The sequence below is a fragment of the Mesoplodon bidens genome (genome assembly GCF_964165515.1).
Source record: "Mesoplodon bidens genome assembly, chromosome: 1".
NCBI lineage: Eukaryota > Metazoa > Chordata > Mammalia > Artiodactyla > Ziphiidae > Mesoplodon > Mesoplodon bidens.
In genome coordinates this window covers 34,520,837-34,540,195 of record NC_138176.1, presented here as the reverse complement: position 1 = coordinate 34,540,195, position 19,359 = coordinate 34,520,837, and the positions used below count along the sequence as shown (strand labels likewise).

Sequence of the window (19,359 nt, the reverse complement as noted above, 5' to 3'; positions counted from 1 at the left end):
ATATTTAAATAGCATCTTGCTTTAGTATTGTAAACAGAATTTCTCAGTGGGAAAGCAGCACCCCAAATCTGTCCTTCTTCAAGGCAATGTTCTCCCCTGAAATCAGTACACTGGCCTGCCCCCTGAGAGACTGGATTAATCCTCCGAAGCCTGGTCATCCCAAGAGGAACCATGAGAACAGCAATTTGGATCATGCAAAGCTGAAGACTAGAACATAAACTCCTAATGACTCAGCCAAGATATAAGCAATTAATTAAATTCAACCTGAAACAACCACCCATCCTACCTAGCAGGTCTGAACAGACTAACCATTGCTTTGTCTGTGTCACCAATGTCCACCACCTCCACAACGAAGAGAGATAACATCTTTCCAATAGACCTCCTGCCCTCCATCTTCTTCTCCAGAAGGTGAGTTTTCTCACTCAGGTGATGGTGAGCATGGTGAGGGTCATGTACATATACAGGGGGCCTGCTTGGTTGCCTCCCTTTCTTCTTGGGTTAAGCCAGAGACGACTATGTGTAGTTGAATTTTACTGCCCTTAAATACAGCAAGACCCATCAAGCCCCGTGTGTGTAGGGTCAAGTACCAAGTACCACTCAGAGTTATTGCTAGTTGAGATGACTGTCCCAGTGGGTCAGGACAGTAAAGGAAATTTTTTTTTTTTTTTTTTTTTTTTTGCGGTACGCGGGCCTCTCACTGTTGTGGCCTCTCCCGTTGCGGAGCACAGGCTCCGGACTCGCAGGCTCAACGGCCATGGCTCACGGGCCCAGCCGCTCCACGGCATGTGGGATCTTCCCAGACCGGGGCACGAACCCGCGTCCCCTGCATCGGCAGGCGGACTCTCAACCACTGCGCCACCAGGGAAGCCCAAGGAAATTATTTTGATAACACTTTGTTATCAAAGATGTTAGTCTAACTAGGCACAGCTGTTGCTGTCAATGTATTCCCAGCCCTTCTCCTGGCTCTAAAGCTAAAGAAAATTCTGCCTTCTTCTACTCAATTTCTTCCTCTCCCCAAGTCCTCCTAGAGTCCTATTTTGGGGTCTCTCCTGAAGCAAACTGGGAGGAGAATAACACAAAGAAACTCACAGATTAGGCTGAAGAAGGGTGTTCGAATTTCGGTTTTGGAAGGGAGGGACCCAGAAGCAGCTGTGTAAGGGAAGTGGGTGGGAGAAAACATGGGGATTCTATGAAGTGTTTCTGTGGGTTACAGCCCTTTTGTGACATTAAAAAAAATGTTGCTTGCCTGTGTTCATTTGAAACAAGTCTTCCTTGAGAATGGGCCCTATGAATCATAGTATCAATAGAATTACAGGAGAAACTAACATAATTCTGCCTCTTCCTTTGAATGAGCATTTGCATAATCCAAGTAGGTTATTCTGAACCGCATGAGGAACACGGAAAATTACCCAACACACAGGATCTCAAGTTACCCCCAACCAAGCAAACCGGAAGACAAATACTTATCAAAACCCTGCTATTTCTGATCTTCCCTTCCTTGGTACCACACCTAAAGCTTTCTGGAATCATTTTTGCTGCTTTAAAGCTGTTGGAGACATTTCCACTCCATCTTGCTTCGAAAGTTTCTTTTTCTGGAGGCCTTTGGCTTTAATGTCTTGTTACTTGCCTCCGGCTGCCCTTTAAAACCTCTCACTGTGGGCTTCCCTGGTGGCGCAGTGGTTAAGAGTCCACCTGCCAATGCAGGGGACACGTGGTCGAGCCCTGGTCCGGGAAGATCCCACATGCCGCGGAGCAACTAAGCCTGTGTGCCACAACTACTGAGCCTGCGCTCTAGAGCCCGTGAGCCACAACTACTGAGCCCACATGTCACAGCTACTGAAGCCCGCGCATCTAGAGCCTGTGCTCCACAACAAGAGAAGCCACTGCAATGAGAAGCCTGCGCACCACAACGAACAGTAGCCCCCGCTCGCCTCAACTAGAGAAAGCCCACGCACAGCAACAAAGACCCAACACAGCCAAAAATAAATAAATAAAATAAATAAATTAAAAAAAAAAAACCTCTCACTGTGGCCTGGGCTGATGTTTCCTACCTTCATGTCTCCCCCACATGACAGAGCTGGTGTTCTTGGTTCAGTTCCTTTTTCTGTCCTAAAGGGACCCTTCTAGCTTCCAGAACTGAAGGCATTTAAAGAAGAAAACAGCCACAAGGCCCAAAGGCGCTTAGTTAACTAAGTGTTAAATATGGACTTAGGTTTTACACCAGAGTATGAGGCATAGGATCAGGAGTGGCTTTTCCTGCTAAAGAAGGAAAACGGAAAGAAGAGGTAACACCAGCTGGAGAAAGTCTCCTGGTTACAGATAGAAGAAAATGTTGGTATCTGAGCTGCTGGGGTTCTTTCTCCTACCATCTCCCTCTCTGTCTGATTTTTTTTTTTTTTCTTTCATCGAAAGAGGATAAGGGCAGAGATAACTAGGAAGAGTTGGAATTCACTGGGGAAATTACCTCACAAGCAGGCTATGGAAGAGGGCACCACAGAAACAGCTCCCCATGTAACCATGGTGATGAGCTGAGGCAGGAAGGGGTGGGGAGGGAGGGAGCAAAGAGCCAGTGCAGATAGAGGGCAGGAGGGGACGCAGGGAGGGGAGAAGACACCCAGGTCAAAGGGGTGAGTGACAGGAACTCTGAGTCTTTTAAGCTAAATTCAGGTTTTTAAAGGAAGAAAGAATTAATTTATGACTGCAATTAATTGAGAAGGCAGGATGCACATAATATCATGGGTTCTTTTTATGTTTAGACAGGGTTTTAAATGTTTCTTTGGAGTTTAGCTACTGTAACAAAGCAAGATTAGGAGTGAGCAGTGGAAAGCTGTGGTTAAATCAGGGGTGGGTGCCGGAAGGGTTGAAGAGGAAGGCAGACAGACCTAGAGCTACCTAGAAGCCCAGAGACCACGTGTCATCTCGCCTGAGCACAGCACCCGGCTGCCTCCTGGTGGTGGCTGTCTTATGGAAGATCCTCTCCCTGAGGCTGAAGCAGCAAAACCAAAGCCATCAGTGCAGGATGGCTAGGTTTAGCAAATAAAAATACAGGATGCCCAGTTAAAGGATTTTGAATGTCAGATAAATGGCGAATAATCTTTTAGTATGTTTGTGTTCCCTAATATTTTAGTGTGTTTGACAACCCTAAGAAGGGTGGCACCCACTGATTAAATATCTTCTTCTTGATCTCTCATCATCATGTATTTAAAAAAGGAAGGAGGGGGCTTCCCCGGTGGCACGGTGGTTGAGAGTCCGCCTGCCGATGCAGGGGACACGGGTTCATGCCCTGGTCCGGGAGGATCCCACATGCCGCGGAGCGGCTGGACCCGTGAGCCATGGCCACTGAGCCTGCGCGTCCGGAGCCTGTGCTCCACAACGGGAGAGGCCACAGCAGTGAGAGGCCCGTGTAACGCACACACACACACACACAAAAAAAAAAAAAAAAAAAAAGGAAGGAGGGAAGGAAGGAAGGGAGGAAGAGAAAATATGAACCCCAAATTGTTAGTTTCTCTCTAATTATCTATCCACACTCCATCCCTTCTTGCTCTTCTGTCTCTTCACCATCACATGACACTTCTTAACCAGTCCCCACAATATGTCTTCAAAAAATCAAATCAGAACAAAGCCACACACAATCAAACCAAACCTCTCCGGCTCCTACAAACTCAGAGTGTCTTTGCCTAGGCGCTAATAGTGTATTACAACACCCCATATAGCCTCACCCGTGAGCCTCTGAACCGACCTCACTACTTACCTTTCTTGCAGCTGCCAGATCTACACCTGCTGGTTGACCCCACCTCTGAGCTCCCTGCTTGCACTTTTCTCAGGCCCTTGTCTATGATTAGGACACAATTCTTAAGGTGTCGACTAGTTAAGTGACAGGTGTCAATAAATCCTGTAGTGGGGCTTCCCTGGTGGTGCAGTGGTTAAGAATCCGCCTGCCAATGCAGGGGACACTGGTTCGAGCCCTGGTCCAGGAAGGTCCTACATACCGTGGAGCAACTAAGCCCGTTCACCACAACTACTGAGCCTGCACTCTAGAGCCTGCGAGGCACAACTACTGATCCCACTCGCCACAATTACTGAAGCCCGTGCTCCACAACAAGTGAAGCCACCGCAATGAGAAGCCCGCACACCACAACAAAGAGTAGCCCCCGCTCGTCGCAACTAGAGAAAGCCCATGTGCAGCAATGAAGGCCCAATGCAGCCAAAAATAAATAAATAAAATTTAAAAAAAATCCTGTAACAGTAACATTTCAAAGAAATGTTTCATAAAAGAGATCGATGTCTGTGGTTCCGCGCATGGTGAGTGGTCCTGGTGTTCTTTGATGGATTTTTCTCACACATCCCACCGCAGGTCCCAGCCCCTAGCCCTAACCTAACACCACTATAGAAAAGACCAGAAGTAAGACAAGAAATTGGCTCACAGATCATCTTAAAACTTCAGTCAGATCATGTCGTTCTATTTAAAACCCTCCACTGCTCTCTCATTACATTGAGAATAAAATACAAAATGTTCACAATGGCCTGTAAAGTCTGTAGGATTTTCCTCCACCCACACATCTCACTCTTTTCCAAGCTCACTGCTGGCCAGTCACGTGGAAGCATTTTCTGTTCCTGGAAAATGCCAGGTCTTTTCACGCTGCAGGATCTTGCACTTGCTTTCCCTTCTGCCTAGAATGCTTCCCTCTGCCCAGATCTTTGGTTGGATAAATCATTCTGATCCTTCAGAATGCAGTTTTTGGGTGCTAAGAATATTCTATATTATATCTTCAGATTTGTATGCTTTGCTCTATGGATGTCATGTCTCAATAAAAGCTAAAATATAAAGTGGGCCACCTATAGTAGTTCACTACCACAACACCTTCTTTATTTACTTCTGGACAGTGATCACAATCCAATATTCATGTTGATGTGTTTGTTTAATGTTTGTCTTCCCCCCAGATCAGGAGTTGGCAAAATGATGGCCCACTGGCCAAATCCAGCCACCATCTGTTTTTGTAAATTAAGTTTTATTGGAACTCAGCCACTCCCATTCATTTAATGTCATCTAAGATGGCTTTTGTATTACAGTGGCAGAGCTGAGAAGTTGTGACAGAGATTGCATGGCTCCACAGAACCTAAAATGTTTACTATCTGCCCCTTTCCCAAAAAAGTTTGCCAACCCCTGCTCTAGACTGTAAGTTTCATGAAGGCAAGAACTGTATCAGTCTTCTCTATCTGTATTTTCAGGGTCCAAACTGTGCCCGACACAAACTCAATGAATGTTGGCTCCCACTGTGTCTCCTGCCAGCTGACCTCCAGTGCCATCTCTTAGTTTGCCCTTTCCCTCATTGGAGCCTGGCTCCTGGCCAGTTGCCCACAGATCATAGCTTCTTGCCACCTGCCTCCCTCCCAGTCCTGCCTCCCTGCTCTGTATCTCCAACCTGGTGTTACTTGTCCCCTGACGCTGAAAAGTGATCTGATCACAACAAATAATCCTATAACCCAAAAGCTTCCTCTGCTGTTTGTGGCCCATCAGAACTATGTTTTGTAATCAATCATTTTGTGGCATCCCAATCCATTCTCTATAATCACAGGAAGCACGCCTATTTAAATTTCAGTCTTCTATTATTCAGCTTTCTGGACAACATATTTACTTAGGTCTTTTTCTATTATAAAAATGATCCATCCAGGGCTTCCCTGGTGGCACAGTGGTTGAGAATCTGCCTGCCAATGCAGTGGATACGGGTTCGAGCCCTGGTCTGGGAAGATCCCACATGCCGCAGAGCAACTAGGCCCGTGCGCCACAACTACTGAGCCTGCGTGTCTGGAGCCTGTGCTCCGCAACAAGAGAGGCCGTGACAGTGAGAGGCCCGCGCACCGCGATGAAGAGTGGCCCCCACTTGCCACAACTAGAGAAAGCCCTCGCACAGAAACGAAGACCCAACACAGCCCCCCCCCCCAAAAAAAAGATCCATCCACATAACATGAAATTTTGGAAATAAAGAAGAAAATAAAAGGAAAAAATCACCAAGAGACAACCATTTTTAACACTTTGGTGTCATTTCTTTCCATTCTCCTTTTTATCTTTCTTTTTTTTTTTTTAAAGCACACTTGTATGAAACAAAAAATGGCTAACGGCAATTTTCTCTCTTGCATTCTGACAAGCATTTTTTAAATATTATACATTCTTTGTAAATTATTATTTTTAGAAGCTGCACAAAATTATATTGAGTGGATATATTTATGAAATATTTCCCTACTGTTGGGAAATATTTGTAATGTATCCAGATTTTTATAACCAAAGATAATTATGAACATCTTTTGTGCATGAAGCTTTTTTTCTTCCATTTGCATTACTTCCTCAAGTAAATTTCCAGAAGCAGAATGCCTGGATCAAAGGATATATATATTTTTTGAGTTCAGATACATATTGTCATTCTCACTTTTTAAAAGGCATGAAAACCTCTAGATAATGCCTCAAAGTAAATACACTCATGATACTATTTCCTGTGCTCTAAATCCATAAGAATGAGGGATAAGATGTCAAAATATATATTTATATGCTTCTCTCAAAATACAAGAGGAAGGGCTTCCCTGGTGGCACAGTGGTTGAGAGTCCGCCTGCCGATGCAGGGGACACGGTTTCATGCCCCAGTCCAGGAAGATCCCGCATGCCGCAGAGCGGCTGGGCCCGTGAGCCATGGCCGCTGAGCCTGCACGTCCGGAGCCTGTGCTCCGCAACGGGAGAGGCCACAACAGTGAGAGGCCCACGTACCGCAAAAAAAAAAAAAAAAAAAAAAACCAAGAGGAAGGTCTCAGCAGCTCAATATACAAATAAAACTTAAACAATAAGCAAAATGTTAAACCACAGGTGTAAGCAGCTGGAGCCAGGCAAGCAGGGCTGGAGTTAAATACCTTCCCGGACAGGCCTAAATACACCTTCTGTAATAGGAATCTGAGCTGGGCTTCCTACCCAAGAAGAGCGGGCAAGATAGCTCGACCCAGGCATGGAGAATTGTAGCAGAAATACACTACTTGCTCAGGGCCAGTGTCCACGGCAGAGTCCCTTCTGCTCTGTGCCATATGAACTGTGGAGAGTTGTCACTCCAGAAACGGGGAGCTCTGAACTGAGCTGCACACATATGACATGGGTTGAGTCTGGTTAACCCATGAGATGGAGGCTAAGGCAGCTAAGAAAATGCCTCACAGACAAGGGACATGTGAAAGAAAATTCCCATGCAAAATGAGCTTTCCAGGAAAGGTTTGAAAACACACTTAGCACAATGAGAAGTAGTCCCAAAGGAGAGATTTATATCCTGAGGTGACAGATACAAGAAGAATCTAAAAAGAACTTTGAAATGAATCTGTTTAAAATCTTCAAAAAATAAAAGAAGATAACATCAATAAAATCAGAATAGGAGATTATGAAACTGGAATAGGTAAATAATTTAAAAGAGCATTAAAAAATTATCCACCCCTCAACTTAAAAATAAAACCATCCCTTAAAGGAACTGTACTTCACGACATTGACAGAAGAGGGTGATCTTGAACTAGGAATGACAAATTACTCCAAATCCATAAGATAAAACAAAGCAGCATAAATCAACACAAAGCTACTCTAAGGGGAAAAAAATGAGAATAAAAAAATTATTTTTTGGCCCCGGCCTGCGAGAGCTTCGAGGGAAGCTAGGCGGCAGCGAGTAGCGGCGAAGTTGCTTCTGAGGGAGCCTAAGATGACCGGTTCTAACGAGTTCAAGCTGAACCAGCCACCCGAGGACGGCATCTCCTCGGTGAAGTTCAGTCCGAACACCTCCCAGTTCCTGTTGGTCTCCTCCTGGGACACGTCCGTGCGCCTTTACGATGTGCCGGCCAATTCCATGCGGCTCAAGTACCAGCACACCGGCGCCGTCCTGGACTGCACTTTCTACGATCCAACACATGCCTGGAGTGGGGGATTAGACCATCAATTGAAAATGCATGATTTGAACAGTGATCAAGAAAATCTTGTTGGAATCCATGATGCCCCTATCAGATGTGTTGAACACTGTCCAGAAGTGAATGTGATGGTTACTGGGAGTTGGGATCAGACAGTTAAATTGTGGGATCCCAGAACCCCTTGTAATGCTGGGACCTTCTCTCAGCCTGAAAAGGTGTATACCCTCTCAGTGTCCGGAGACCGGCTGATTGTGGGCACCGCAGGCCGCAGAGTGTTGGTGTGGGACTTACGGAACATGGGCTACGTGCAGCAGCGCCGGGAGTCCAGCCTCAAGTACCAGACTCGCTGCATACGAGCATTTCCAAACAAGCAGGGTTATGTATTAAGCTCTATTGAAGGCCGAGTGGCAGTTGAGTACTTGGATCCAAGCCCTGAGGTACAGAAGAAGAAGTATGCCTTCAAGTGTCACAGACTAAAAGAAAATAATATTGAGCAAATTTACCCAGTCAATGCCATTTCGTTTCACAACATCCACAATACCTTTGCCACAGGTGGTTCTGATGGATTTGTAAATATTTGGGATCCATTTAACAAAAAGCGACTGTGCCAGTTCCATCGGTACCCCACCAGCATTGCGTCACTCGCCTTCAGTAACGATGGGACTACACTTGCAATAGCATCATCGTATATGTATGAAATGGATGACACGGAACATCCCGAAGATGGTATCTTCATTCGCCAAGTGACAGATGCAGAAACAAAACCCAAGTCCACCTAATCATCTCGTGAAAGTGGTTTCTCTATGGAAAGCTTTGTTTTGCTTCCTACAATTACATGCTTATCCCCTAAGGGATGCGTTACAGTCATTGTGGACACGTTATTTAGTATGTGGATTTCTCTGTTTTCTGTCTTGCAAAAAACTTGTCTGTGTGCCCTTTCATACTGACTATGTGTAGGATGAGGAGTCTTTGTGTCCTTCTGCAGTAGTCTGAAGAATTGTTTTTCCCCCCAGCAAGCCCAGTTGCTGTGTATGAGCAGCTTGAGCTCTTTTTGTAAAATAACCTAAACCTGTTAATTCCATGCTGTCTAATAAATCAGAGATTCAGAACCCTTAAAAAATTATTTTTTAAAATTTTTAAATTTTATTTATTTATTTTTGACTGTGTTGGGTCTTCGTTGGTGGGCGCAGGCTTCCTCTAGTTGCAGTGAGCGGGGGCTACTCTTCATTGCCGTGTGAGGTCTTCTCATTGTGGTGGCTTCTCTTGTTGTGGAGCACGGGCTCTAGGCACACGGGCTTCATTAGTTGTGGCACGAGGGCTCAGTAGTTGTGGCGCACAGGCTTAGTTGCTCCACAGCATGAGGGATCTTCCTGGAGCAGGGCTTGAACCCATGTCCCCTGCACTGGCAGGCGGATTCTTAACCACTGCGCCACCAGGGAAGCCCCGAGAATAAAAAAATCTTAGCTGGAGAAAATTCTTACCAAAAAAACACAAAATTCCAAACAGATTAATATCACCAAACAAGCATTTGGAAATAGGAAAAGCCACTTTAAATTAAAAATTCAAAATCCAAGAACAGAAATGGACAAAGTGATAGGTAGATAGATAGATAAAGTGATTGAGCAATCAACTGAATGAACTTGGGGAAAAAAAGACAAAATTATTTTAGGAATGAAGGCTAAATTATAAGTATCCAACAGAGAATAGACTCAAATGAAATTTTAATAAAGAGTATTGAGGAGAGGCAGAAAAATAAACAAGAAAATAAAAACGAAATAAAGAACTAAAAGGATTCAGACAGAAAGTGGTTGAAATGGAAGACAAGAAAATTAAGGATACAAATCATTGGAACTCCTGAAAAAGACATGTAAAACAATGGAATACAGTTTATATTTAACCCTATAATTCAACATGGAGATCTACACCCTGTTCATGTACTGGAAGACTCAATATTGTTAAGATGTCAATTCTCCCCAGACTGAACTATAGACTTGTCTAGGAAATACTCCCTGTGTCTCCTTTACCTTTACACTCACTGACACTTCTGACATGAGATGTGTGGGTTTATTCCCACACTCACCCATTTTCCAACAGCAGCTGGATGCCCTACAGTTCAGTTCAATCTGACACTATGTACCTGGAGTGGGCATCAGATCCCCTAAGTTAAGGGCTCAGTCCCACAAGACTGTCCACACTTCAAATGCCAATCACAAGGCTCAGGTTGTCCCTGGTACTTCTGACTAAACAGCTATAAATCGAAGTTCCCACAACCACCTCCCTAGATTTAATAATTTGCTAGACCAGGTCACAGAACTCAGGGAAACATTTACTACTACATTTTCCAGTTTATTACGTAATAAAGGATATGGGACTTCCCTGGTAGTGCAGTGGTTAAGAATCCACCTGCCAGTGCAGGGGACACGGGTTCAGCCCTGGTCCGGGAAGATCCCACATGCCACAGAGCAACTAAGCCTGTGAGCCGCAACTACTGAGCCTGCGCCCTAGAGCCCGCGAGCCACAACTACTGAGCCCGTGTGCCACAGCTACTGAAGCCCGCTTGCCTAGAGCCCGTGCTCCACAGCAAGAGAAGCCACCGCAATGAGAAGCCCACGCACCGCAACGAAGAGCAGACCCCGCTCTCCTCAACTAGAGAAAGCCCGTGCACAGCAACGAAGACACAATGCAGTAAAATAATTAATTAATTAATTAATTTAAAAAAATGAATCTCAACTATTGCTTTACATTATATATAAAAATGTATTCAAAATGAATCATAAACCTAAACATAATACCTAAAGAAGTAAAATTTGTAGAAGAAAACATGTACCAGAAAATATCTGTGACCCTGGGGTAGACAAAGATTTCTTAGATTAGGCACAAAAAAGCACAAAATATAAAAGAAAGCTGATAAATTGGACTTTACCAAAATCATAAATTTCTGCTCTTTCAAGTACAGCATTAAAAAAAGAAATAGTCAAGCCATGTAATGGGAGAAAATATTCACAATACATACATAAGACCAAGGACTTTTATCCAGAATATGAAAAGAACTCTTATAACTCAATAATGAGAAGATAGACTACTTAACTTTAAAAATTGGAAAGGAAGATTGGGACGGAAGAATCTCAGGCAAGCTGTCGAGGAGTTTTCAAGCCAAAGTCACACTCCTTTTGATGGAATGGGCTTGCCTCAGTCCCTCTGCTGTGCTCAATCATTGGAGCAAGTAGCCTAGGGAAGCGGGACTCAGTGCACTGGTGGTGGAGATAGAGGGGCAGGAGTAGGGGCTGGCTTGCAATTTTGCTCTTCAGTAGGAAATCCAGTGGCACATTTTCACAGCCACCCCCTTCTCTGTCTCTACTTTCTGTTCTTCTGCCTTTGCTTTCCCAAGTATCATTTTTCTCTGAGCTTCTATTCCTCCTTTACAAAATCAGAGATATGATCATCAGATCTTAAGCATTCTCCTAACATCTGGCAAAGATGAGGAATTCCGGCTTTGTGACCCCCTGAAACTTTGCAGCAGAAAAACATTATTCTCACTGTTGTTAGGGCCACTCCTTTTCTCCAGCCCCACATCCCCTAGCATGGTGAGTCCCTACCTGTCTCAGGGAATTCTGCCCCATTCTTACACTGTAATAAGATGCTAGAATGCAGAAAATCCCACATTACACCATCAGCCAACTCTGTGTGTGTGTGTGTGTGTGTGTGTGTGTGTGTGTGTGTGTGTTTATTCTCACACAGTGTTAAGCTTTTAAATGTTTTAAGCATTTTTTTTTTTGGAAGACCTGGTGATTCTATCACAAACAGTTTTCTGGAGATTCCTCTGGCCTAGATGAGCTGTTAACCTTTTAAGTTGTTATGGGAACCAGTGTATTTTTTTAATAAATTTTTGATGTAAAGGAAAGAGAATCAGTGATGCTTATCTCAAAGGAAAACAAATGAGGTGTTGGAAGATACGAAAAAATTTAAAACCCTGAACATATCAAGTAATAAAAACAGCCTTTCCACCTTTACTCAAAACATATCAATGGAAAGCTCTCATATTAACACATTGAAGAAGAAAAACCATATGATCATCTCAATAGATGCAGAGAAAGCTTTCGACAAAATTCAACACCCATTTATGATAAAAACCCTCCAGAAAGTAGGCATAGAGGGAACTTTCCTCAACATAATAAAGGCCATATATGACAAACCCACAGCCAACATCGTCCTCAATGGTGAAAAACTGAAACCATTTCCACTAAGATCAGGAACAAGACAAGGCTGCCCACTCTCACCACTCTTATTCAACTTAGTTTTGGAAGTTTTAGCCACAGCAATCAGAGAAGAAAGGAAATAAAAGGAATCCAAATTGGAAAAGAAGAAGTAAAGCTGTCACTGTTTGCAGATGACATGATACTCTACATAGAGAATCCTAAAGATGCTACCAGAAAACTACTAGAGCTAATCAATGAATTTGGTAAAGTAGCAGGATACAAAATTAATGCACAGAAATCTCTGGCTTTCCTGTACACTAATGATGAAAAATCTGAAAGTGAAATCAAGAAAACACTCCCATTTACCATTGCAACAAAAAGAATAAAATATCTAGGAATAAACCTACCTAAGGAGACAAAAGACCTGTATGCAGAAAATTATAAGACACTGATGAAAGAAATTAAAGATGATACAAATAGATGGAGAGATATACCATGCTCCTGGATTGGAAGAATCAATATTGTGAAAATGACTCTACTACCCAAAGCAATCTACAGATTCAATGCAATCCCTATCAAACTACCACTGGCATTTTTCACAGAACTAGAACAAAAAATTTCAAAATTTGTTTGGAAAAACAAAAGACCCTGAATAGCCAAAGCAATCTTGAGAACGAAAAACGGAGCTGGAGGCATCAGGCTCCCTGACTTCAGACTATACTACAAAGCTACAGTAATCAAGACAGTGTGGTACTGGCACAAAAACAGAAAGGTAGATCAATGGAACAGGATAGAAAGCCCAGAGATAAACCCACGCACATATGGTCAACTTATCTTTGATAAAGGAGGCAGGAATGTACAGTGGAGAAAGGACAGCCTCTTCAATAAGTGGTGCTGGGAAAACTGGACAGGGACATGTAAAAGTATGAGATTAGATCATTCCCTAACACCATACACAAAAATAAGCTCAAAATGGATTAAAGACCTAAATGTAAGGCCAGAAACTATCAAACTCTTAGAGGAAAACATAGGCAGAACACTCTATGACATAAATCACAGCACGATCCTTTTGGACCCACCCCCTAGAGAAATGGAAATAAAAACAAAGATAAACAAATGGGACCTAATGAAACTTCAAAGCTTTTGCACAGCAAAGGAAACCATAAACAAGACCAAAAGACAACCCTCAGAATGGGAGAAAATATTTGCAAATGAAGCAACTGACAAAGGATTAATCTCCAAAATTTATAAGCAGCTCATGCAGCTCAATAGCAAAAAAACAAACAACCCAATCCAAAAATGGGCAGAAGACTTAAATAGGCATTTCTCCAAAGAAGATATACAGACTGCCAACAAACACATGAAAGAATGCTCAACATCATTAATCATTAGAGAAATGCAAATCAAAACTACAATGAGATATCATCTCACACCAGTCAGAATGGCCATCATCAAGAAATCTAGAAACAATAAATGCTGGAGAGGGTGTGGAGAAAAGGGAACACTCTTGCACTGCTGGTGGGAATGTGAATTGGTACAGCCACTATGGAGAACAGTATGGAGGTTCCTTAAAAAACTAAAAATAGAACTACCATATGACCCAGCAATCCCACTACTAGGCATATACCCTGAGAAAACCATAATTCAAAAAGAGTCATGTACCAAAATGTTCATTGCAGCTCTATTCACAATAGCCCGGAGATGGAAACAACCTAAGTGTCCATCATCGGATGAATGGATAAAGAAGATGTGGCACATATATACAATGGAATATTACTCAGCCATAAAAAGAAACGAAACTGAGCTATTTGTAATGAGGTGGATAGACCTAGAGTCTGTCATACAGAGTGAAGTAAGTCAGAAAGAGAAAGACAAATACCGTATGCTAACACATATATACGGAATTAAAAAAAAAAAAAGTCATGAAGGACCTAGGGGCAAAACGGGAATAAAGACACAGACCTACTTGAGAATGGACTTGAGGATATGGGGAGGGGGAAGGGTAAGCTGTGACAAAGCGAAAGAGAGGCATGGACATATATACAGTACCAAACGTAAGGTAGATAGATAGTGGGAAGCAGCCACAGAGCACAGGGAGATCAGCTCGGTGCTTTGTGACCGCCTGGAGGGGTGGGATGGGGAGGGTGGGAGGGAGGGAGATGCATGAGGGAAGGGATGTGGGAACAGATGTATATGTATGACTGATTCACTTTGTTATAAAGCAGAAACTAATTAAAAAATTAAAAAAAAAAAAAACTAAAAATAGAACTACCATATGACCCAGCAATCCCACTACTAGGCATATACCCTGAGAAAACCATAATTCAAAAAGAGTCATGTACCAAAATGTTCATTGCAGCTCTATTCACAATAGCCCGGAGATGGAAACAACCTAAGTGTCCATCATCGGATGAATGGATAAAGAAGATGTGGCACATATATACAGTGGAATATTACTCAGCCATAAAAAGAAATGAAACTGAGCTATTTGTAATGAGGTGGATAGACCTAGAGTCTGTCATACAGAGTGAAGTAAGTCAGAAAGAGAAAGACAAATACCGTATGTTAACACATATATATGGAATTTAAGAAAAAAAAATGTCATGAAGAACCTAGGGGTAAAACAGGAATAAAGACACAGACCTACTTGAGAATGGACTTGAGGATATGGGGAGGGGGAAGGGTAAGCTGTGACAAAGCGAAAGAGAGGCATGGACATATATACAGTACCAAACGTAAGGTAGATAGATAGTGGGAAGCAGCCGCATAGCACAGGGAGATCAGCTCGGTGCTTTGTGACCGCCTGGAGGGGTGGGATAGGGAGGGTGGGAGGGAGGGAGACGCAAGAGGGAAGGGATGTGGGAACGGATGTATATGTATGACTGATTCACTTTGTTATAAAGCAGAAACTAATAAAAAAAAAAACAATTCCACAATTTGGGGAATAAGAGCCCTTATTTCTATGGATAAGGTCAATTCATACTTGTTGGATGAATGAATGAATGCAGAATGGGAGACAAGGTGACCCTAGCATTGTATTGGGTAAACAGGTCATGCTTTACTACTTGCATGGATTCTAGGAATTAAAGGGGTTCATCACCTGATGATTAGCCACTGATCCCAGCTTTTCATCAGCTCTGTTTCTTAAACCTGGAGAAATTTCACTGTGAATCACTCATTCACTTCTCAGAATTATATTTTCTGTGCTGTGGAAGTCCGAAAGTTAGTATCTACAAAAATATCACCCTGTGAAGTAGTTCAAAAAAGCCAATGATAATATGTGGCTGTAGGACACAAGTCTCCTTTCGAACAAATGTAACCACTGTATCCAGGTATTGCAGCCTCTCAAGCATAAAATAAGATCACATTAATTTTTCATGCCCGCATTTTAATGGCTGGAACCACTGAGCTCCTTGCTAGATTCTTAGGCTCTTGCAGTGGACACAGGGATGGTGAATCCCCAGGTCTCTGTTCAAGGAAGGACTTGCCCAGCTGATGGGAGTGCTGTCAGCAGAGAACCTTCAGCTGTCAGCCCCTTCAGGGTCAGCCTCATACTTATACAGATGGTCCCTGACTTAGAATGGTCAGGCTTAGAATGGCTACAGAGAGCTCCTTTGCCTAAGGTTACACCCTTCCTGGGGCAGCTTATACCTAATGATGGATGGGAGCCGGGCTATGTAGTCCCAGCCATTTCAGCCCAACATGGGACAACTCAGATGCGTTGGGTTGCCTGTAGGGTTAGTGGAGGCTGGTGGACCTACATATTAGTCCACCTTCTCTCTCAGCCCAGCCCAGCTTCCTTCCCCTTCCTGCCACATGTGTTGATCTCAAGGGTGCTTCCTGTAAACATCCTGCACACTAAACTCCATCTCAGAATGTGCTTGTGGAGGACCCAACCTGCAACAACTCCTGCCCACTGCCACCTAGCACTGTCAGATAAAATATGGAACTCCCAGTTAAATGTGAATTTCAGATAAACAATGGATAACTTTTTAGTACAGATCTTCCTCGGCTTATGATGGGGTTACATCCAGATAAACCCATCATAAGTTGAAAATGTCGTAAGTCAAAAATGCATTTAATACACCTAACCTACCAAACGTCATAGCCTAGCCTAGCCTATGTTAAACATTCTCAGAACACTTACATAAGCTGAACGTTGAGCACAATCATCTAACACAAAGCTATTTTATACTATAGTGCTGAAGGTCTCATGAAATGTCTTGAATAGTGTACTGAAAGTGAAAAACAGAATGGTTGTAAGTGTATTGGTGGCTTACCCTTATGATCATGTGGCTGCCTGGAAGCTGCCACTGGCCAGTATCACTATAGTATCATACAGCATATTGTGAGTACAGAAAAAAGTCAAAATTCAGAATTCTAAGTACAGTTTCTACTGAATGCATATTGCTTTCACAACACTGTAAAGTAAAAAAAAGTAAGGCAGAAAGAGAAAAACAAATATCGTATATTAACACATATATGTGGAATCTAGAAAAGTGGTACAGATGAACCTATTTGCAAAGCAGAAATAGAGACACAGATGTAGAGAACAAATGTACGGACACCAAGGGGGGAAAGGGGGGGTGGGATAAATTGGGAGACTGGGATTGACATATATACACTACTATGTATAAAATAGATAACTAATGAGAACCTGCTGTTCTCAAGCACAAGGAACACTCAGTGCTCTGTGGTGACCTCAGTGGGAAGGCAACCCCAAAAAAGAGGGGATATGTGTATACATATAGCTGACTTGATTCACCGTACAGCAGAAACTAACACAACATTGTAAAGCAACTCTACCCAATTAAAAAAAAATTGTTTAAGTTGAACCATTCTAAGTCAGGGACCATCTGTATAAGTATGTCTCAAATATTGTTTTGGCTCTATTCCCTATGCCTAGTATGGTGCTTGGCTTAGATAAATGTTTGTTGGATGAATGAGAATGTTAGGACCTTATTAGAAAATAGAATGCCCTGTTATACAAGGAAGAAGACAGAGGTGGGCAATGGTCTCCTACTTTCCATTATGCGAGCACTTCTCAAAAGGTCCACAGATAAGCAACATCCCCACTACCTGAGGATGCTGGTTACAAATGCAGATTCCTGGGCCCCACCAGCTTTAGTGAAGGAGGACCTCTGGGGCTGATCCCTAGAAATCTGCATTTGTAGCAAGCTACCTGGAAGATTCTTCTGTCCCCTAAGGTTTGAGAAACTTCTACACTGAGAATGGTGGCCTTGAACTAGAAAAAACAGTTTTATCCAAATTGAGCAGGCCTCTCTCTGTGGTCACCAAAGAACTGTAGAGAACAAGGGACGAGCCCTGTCTCCTTCCCTTCCTCTTGAGTCTCCTTTGGATAGAAAGTAAGTTCTTGGACCAGACTGATCGTCGTAATCTCTGGGAGAAGAGTTGTATAAGATTTCAGATCTACTAAATCAGAGGCTCCGAGGGTAATATGCTGAGCATGGGAGGGCCTCAGAGAAGCCAGAGTGGCTGGGAAAGGTATTAGGGGAGAGATGCTTTGAACGACAGGCAGGATTGCACGGGCATATTGGAAAAGTTTTAGTATTCCAGAATTATAGACTCCACAGGCTTAGAACAGGAGAAGCATGGCCGGAGGAGACACTCACTGTTAGAAAGTGCCTGAATCTCAGTGACACGTTGCTTCAGGATCTGGGTGGCAACTTCAGGACCATTCCTCTCTAGCTCCAAACACAGTTTCAAGTTTCTGCTGTCAGATGTCCCTCTGGAAATAAGCAGAGGAATCTTCCTACAAGGTTTACTCAGATCTCAAATGTGTCAACACAAAAACTAAATGATCGGGCTTCCTTGGTGGTGCAGTGGTTGAGAGTCTGCCTGCCGATGCACGGTACACGGGTTCGTGCCCTGGTCCAGGAAGATCCCACATGCCGTGGAGCGGCTGTGCCCGTGAGCCATGGCCGCTGAGCCTGCGCGTCCGGAGCCTGTGCTCCGCAACGGGAGAAGCCACAACAGTGAGAGGCCCACGTACCGCAAAAAAAAACCCCAAAAAACTAGATGATCATCTGCCAGGAGTTCCCAGATTGGTGCCCCAGTCGTCTGGACCCTGAAGTCCAAAACCTCATGTTCAAATTTCATACCTTTGAGCAAGTCCTCCTCACTCAACATTCTACTCTCTTCCCCACGGATGAAGGTGCGAAGGTGCATGGAATGGGTGAGTGGTTTTCCCCAGATGCCAAACAATATCATAAAATTTTCCTCTCCCTCCCGTTTTATCATTTAAGGAACAACAGGATTTATGAGTAAGAGGCATCTAGGCATTTGGTATTTGTGCAAGGTGATTTGGGGCTGATGAAGAACATGTGACCTCCATGGAGGGGTGAGGTGGGGGAGTCACTCTCAGCACACACCTGGCTAGAGCAGCAGGTGCATGTGGGGAAGAGTGAAGAATAAGTTTGGATCATTGATAGCAATTTACCAGCCTTGGTATGCTAAGAGGGACAGTTCATCTTCTCAGCCCATCTTTCTAGACCAATGTTATTGCAAGTCTCAGCTCACACTGTCACCTCCACAAAGAAGCCATCCCTAAGCACCTATTTTATTTTTAATTTTCTTAACATTTATTTATTTATTTGGCTGTGCCAGGTCTTAGTTGCGGCACTCGAGGTCTTCGCTGTGGCATGCGGGATCTTAGTTGCGGCATGTGGGATCTAGTTCCCTGACCAGGGATCGAACCCGGGCCCCCTGCATTGGGAGCACAGAGCCTTAACCACTGGACCACCAGGGAAGTCCTGCTAAGCACCAGTTTTAAAATTGCTCCCTCCCCACTCTGACACTCTCCATCACATTACACTGTTTCATCTTGTTTAGTGTGCTGCTCATATATTTAGAATTATGTTGCTTTTTACTTATTTACTTGTTTGCTATCTTTGCCTTCACAAGAATGTAAATTCCATGAGAACTGTCTGTCAGTTTTGTCCACAGCTGTAATCCCTCGCCTAGCATTATTCCTTGCATTCCTTAAGTACGCCATAAAATGGTGGTTGACTGGATGAATGAACTTACATTTTTTTCATTGAACATGATGAATATTTGTTAATCCATAACAGAAACGTAAGCACAAATGCTATGATGATAGAAGTATCTATGCCATAGGGACCCTTAGTTTGCACTGTTCCTTGGGGCTCATGTGGACTGTTTTGTTAATTCTGAACTACATTTGAAAAGCCACTGACAAGTTCTGTGGAGAAAAAGACAAAAGTTG

The 19,359-nt window shown here is 43.4% G+C and overlaps 1 protein-coding gene and 1 long non-coding RNA gene across 2 annotated transcripts in view; one reads left to right on the top strand and one right to left on the bottom strand.

The window, feature by feature from the left end:
• Window positions 1-19,359, bottom strand: part of LOC308618650 — a 192,294-nt gene that overhangs the window by 27,559 nt on the left and 145,376 nt on the right. The gene's annotated exons all lie outside the window — the stretch shown is intronic.
• LOC308618644 (mitotic checkpoint protein BUB3-like) lies at window positions 7,625-9,037 on the top strand. Its single transcript, XM_081236785.1, has one exon. It carries the CDS (start codon window positions 7,716-7,718, stop codon window positions 8,694-8,696), a length of 981 nt encoding a protein of 326 aa, XP_081092911.1. The 5' UTR covers window positions 7,625-7,715; the 3' UTR covers window positions 8,697-9,037.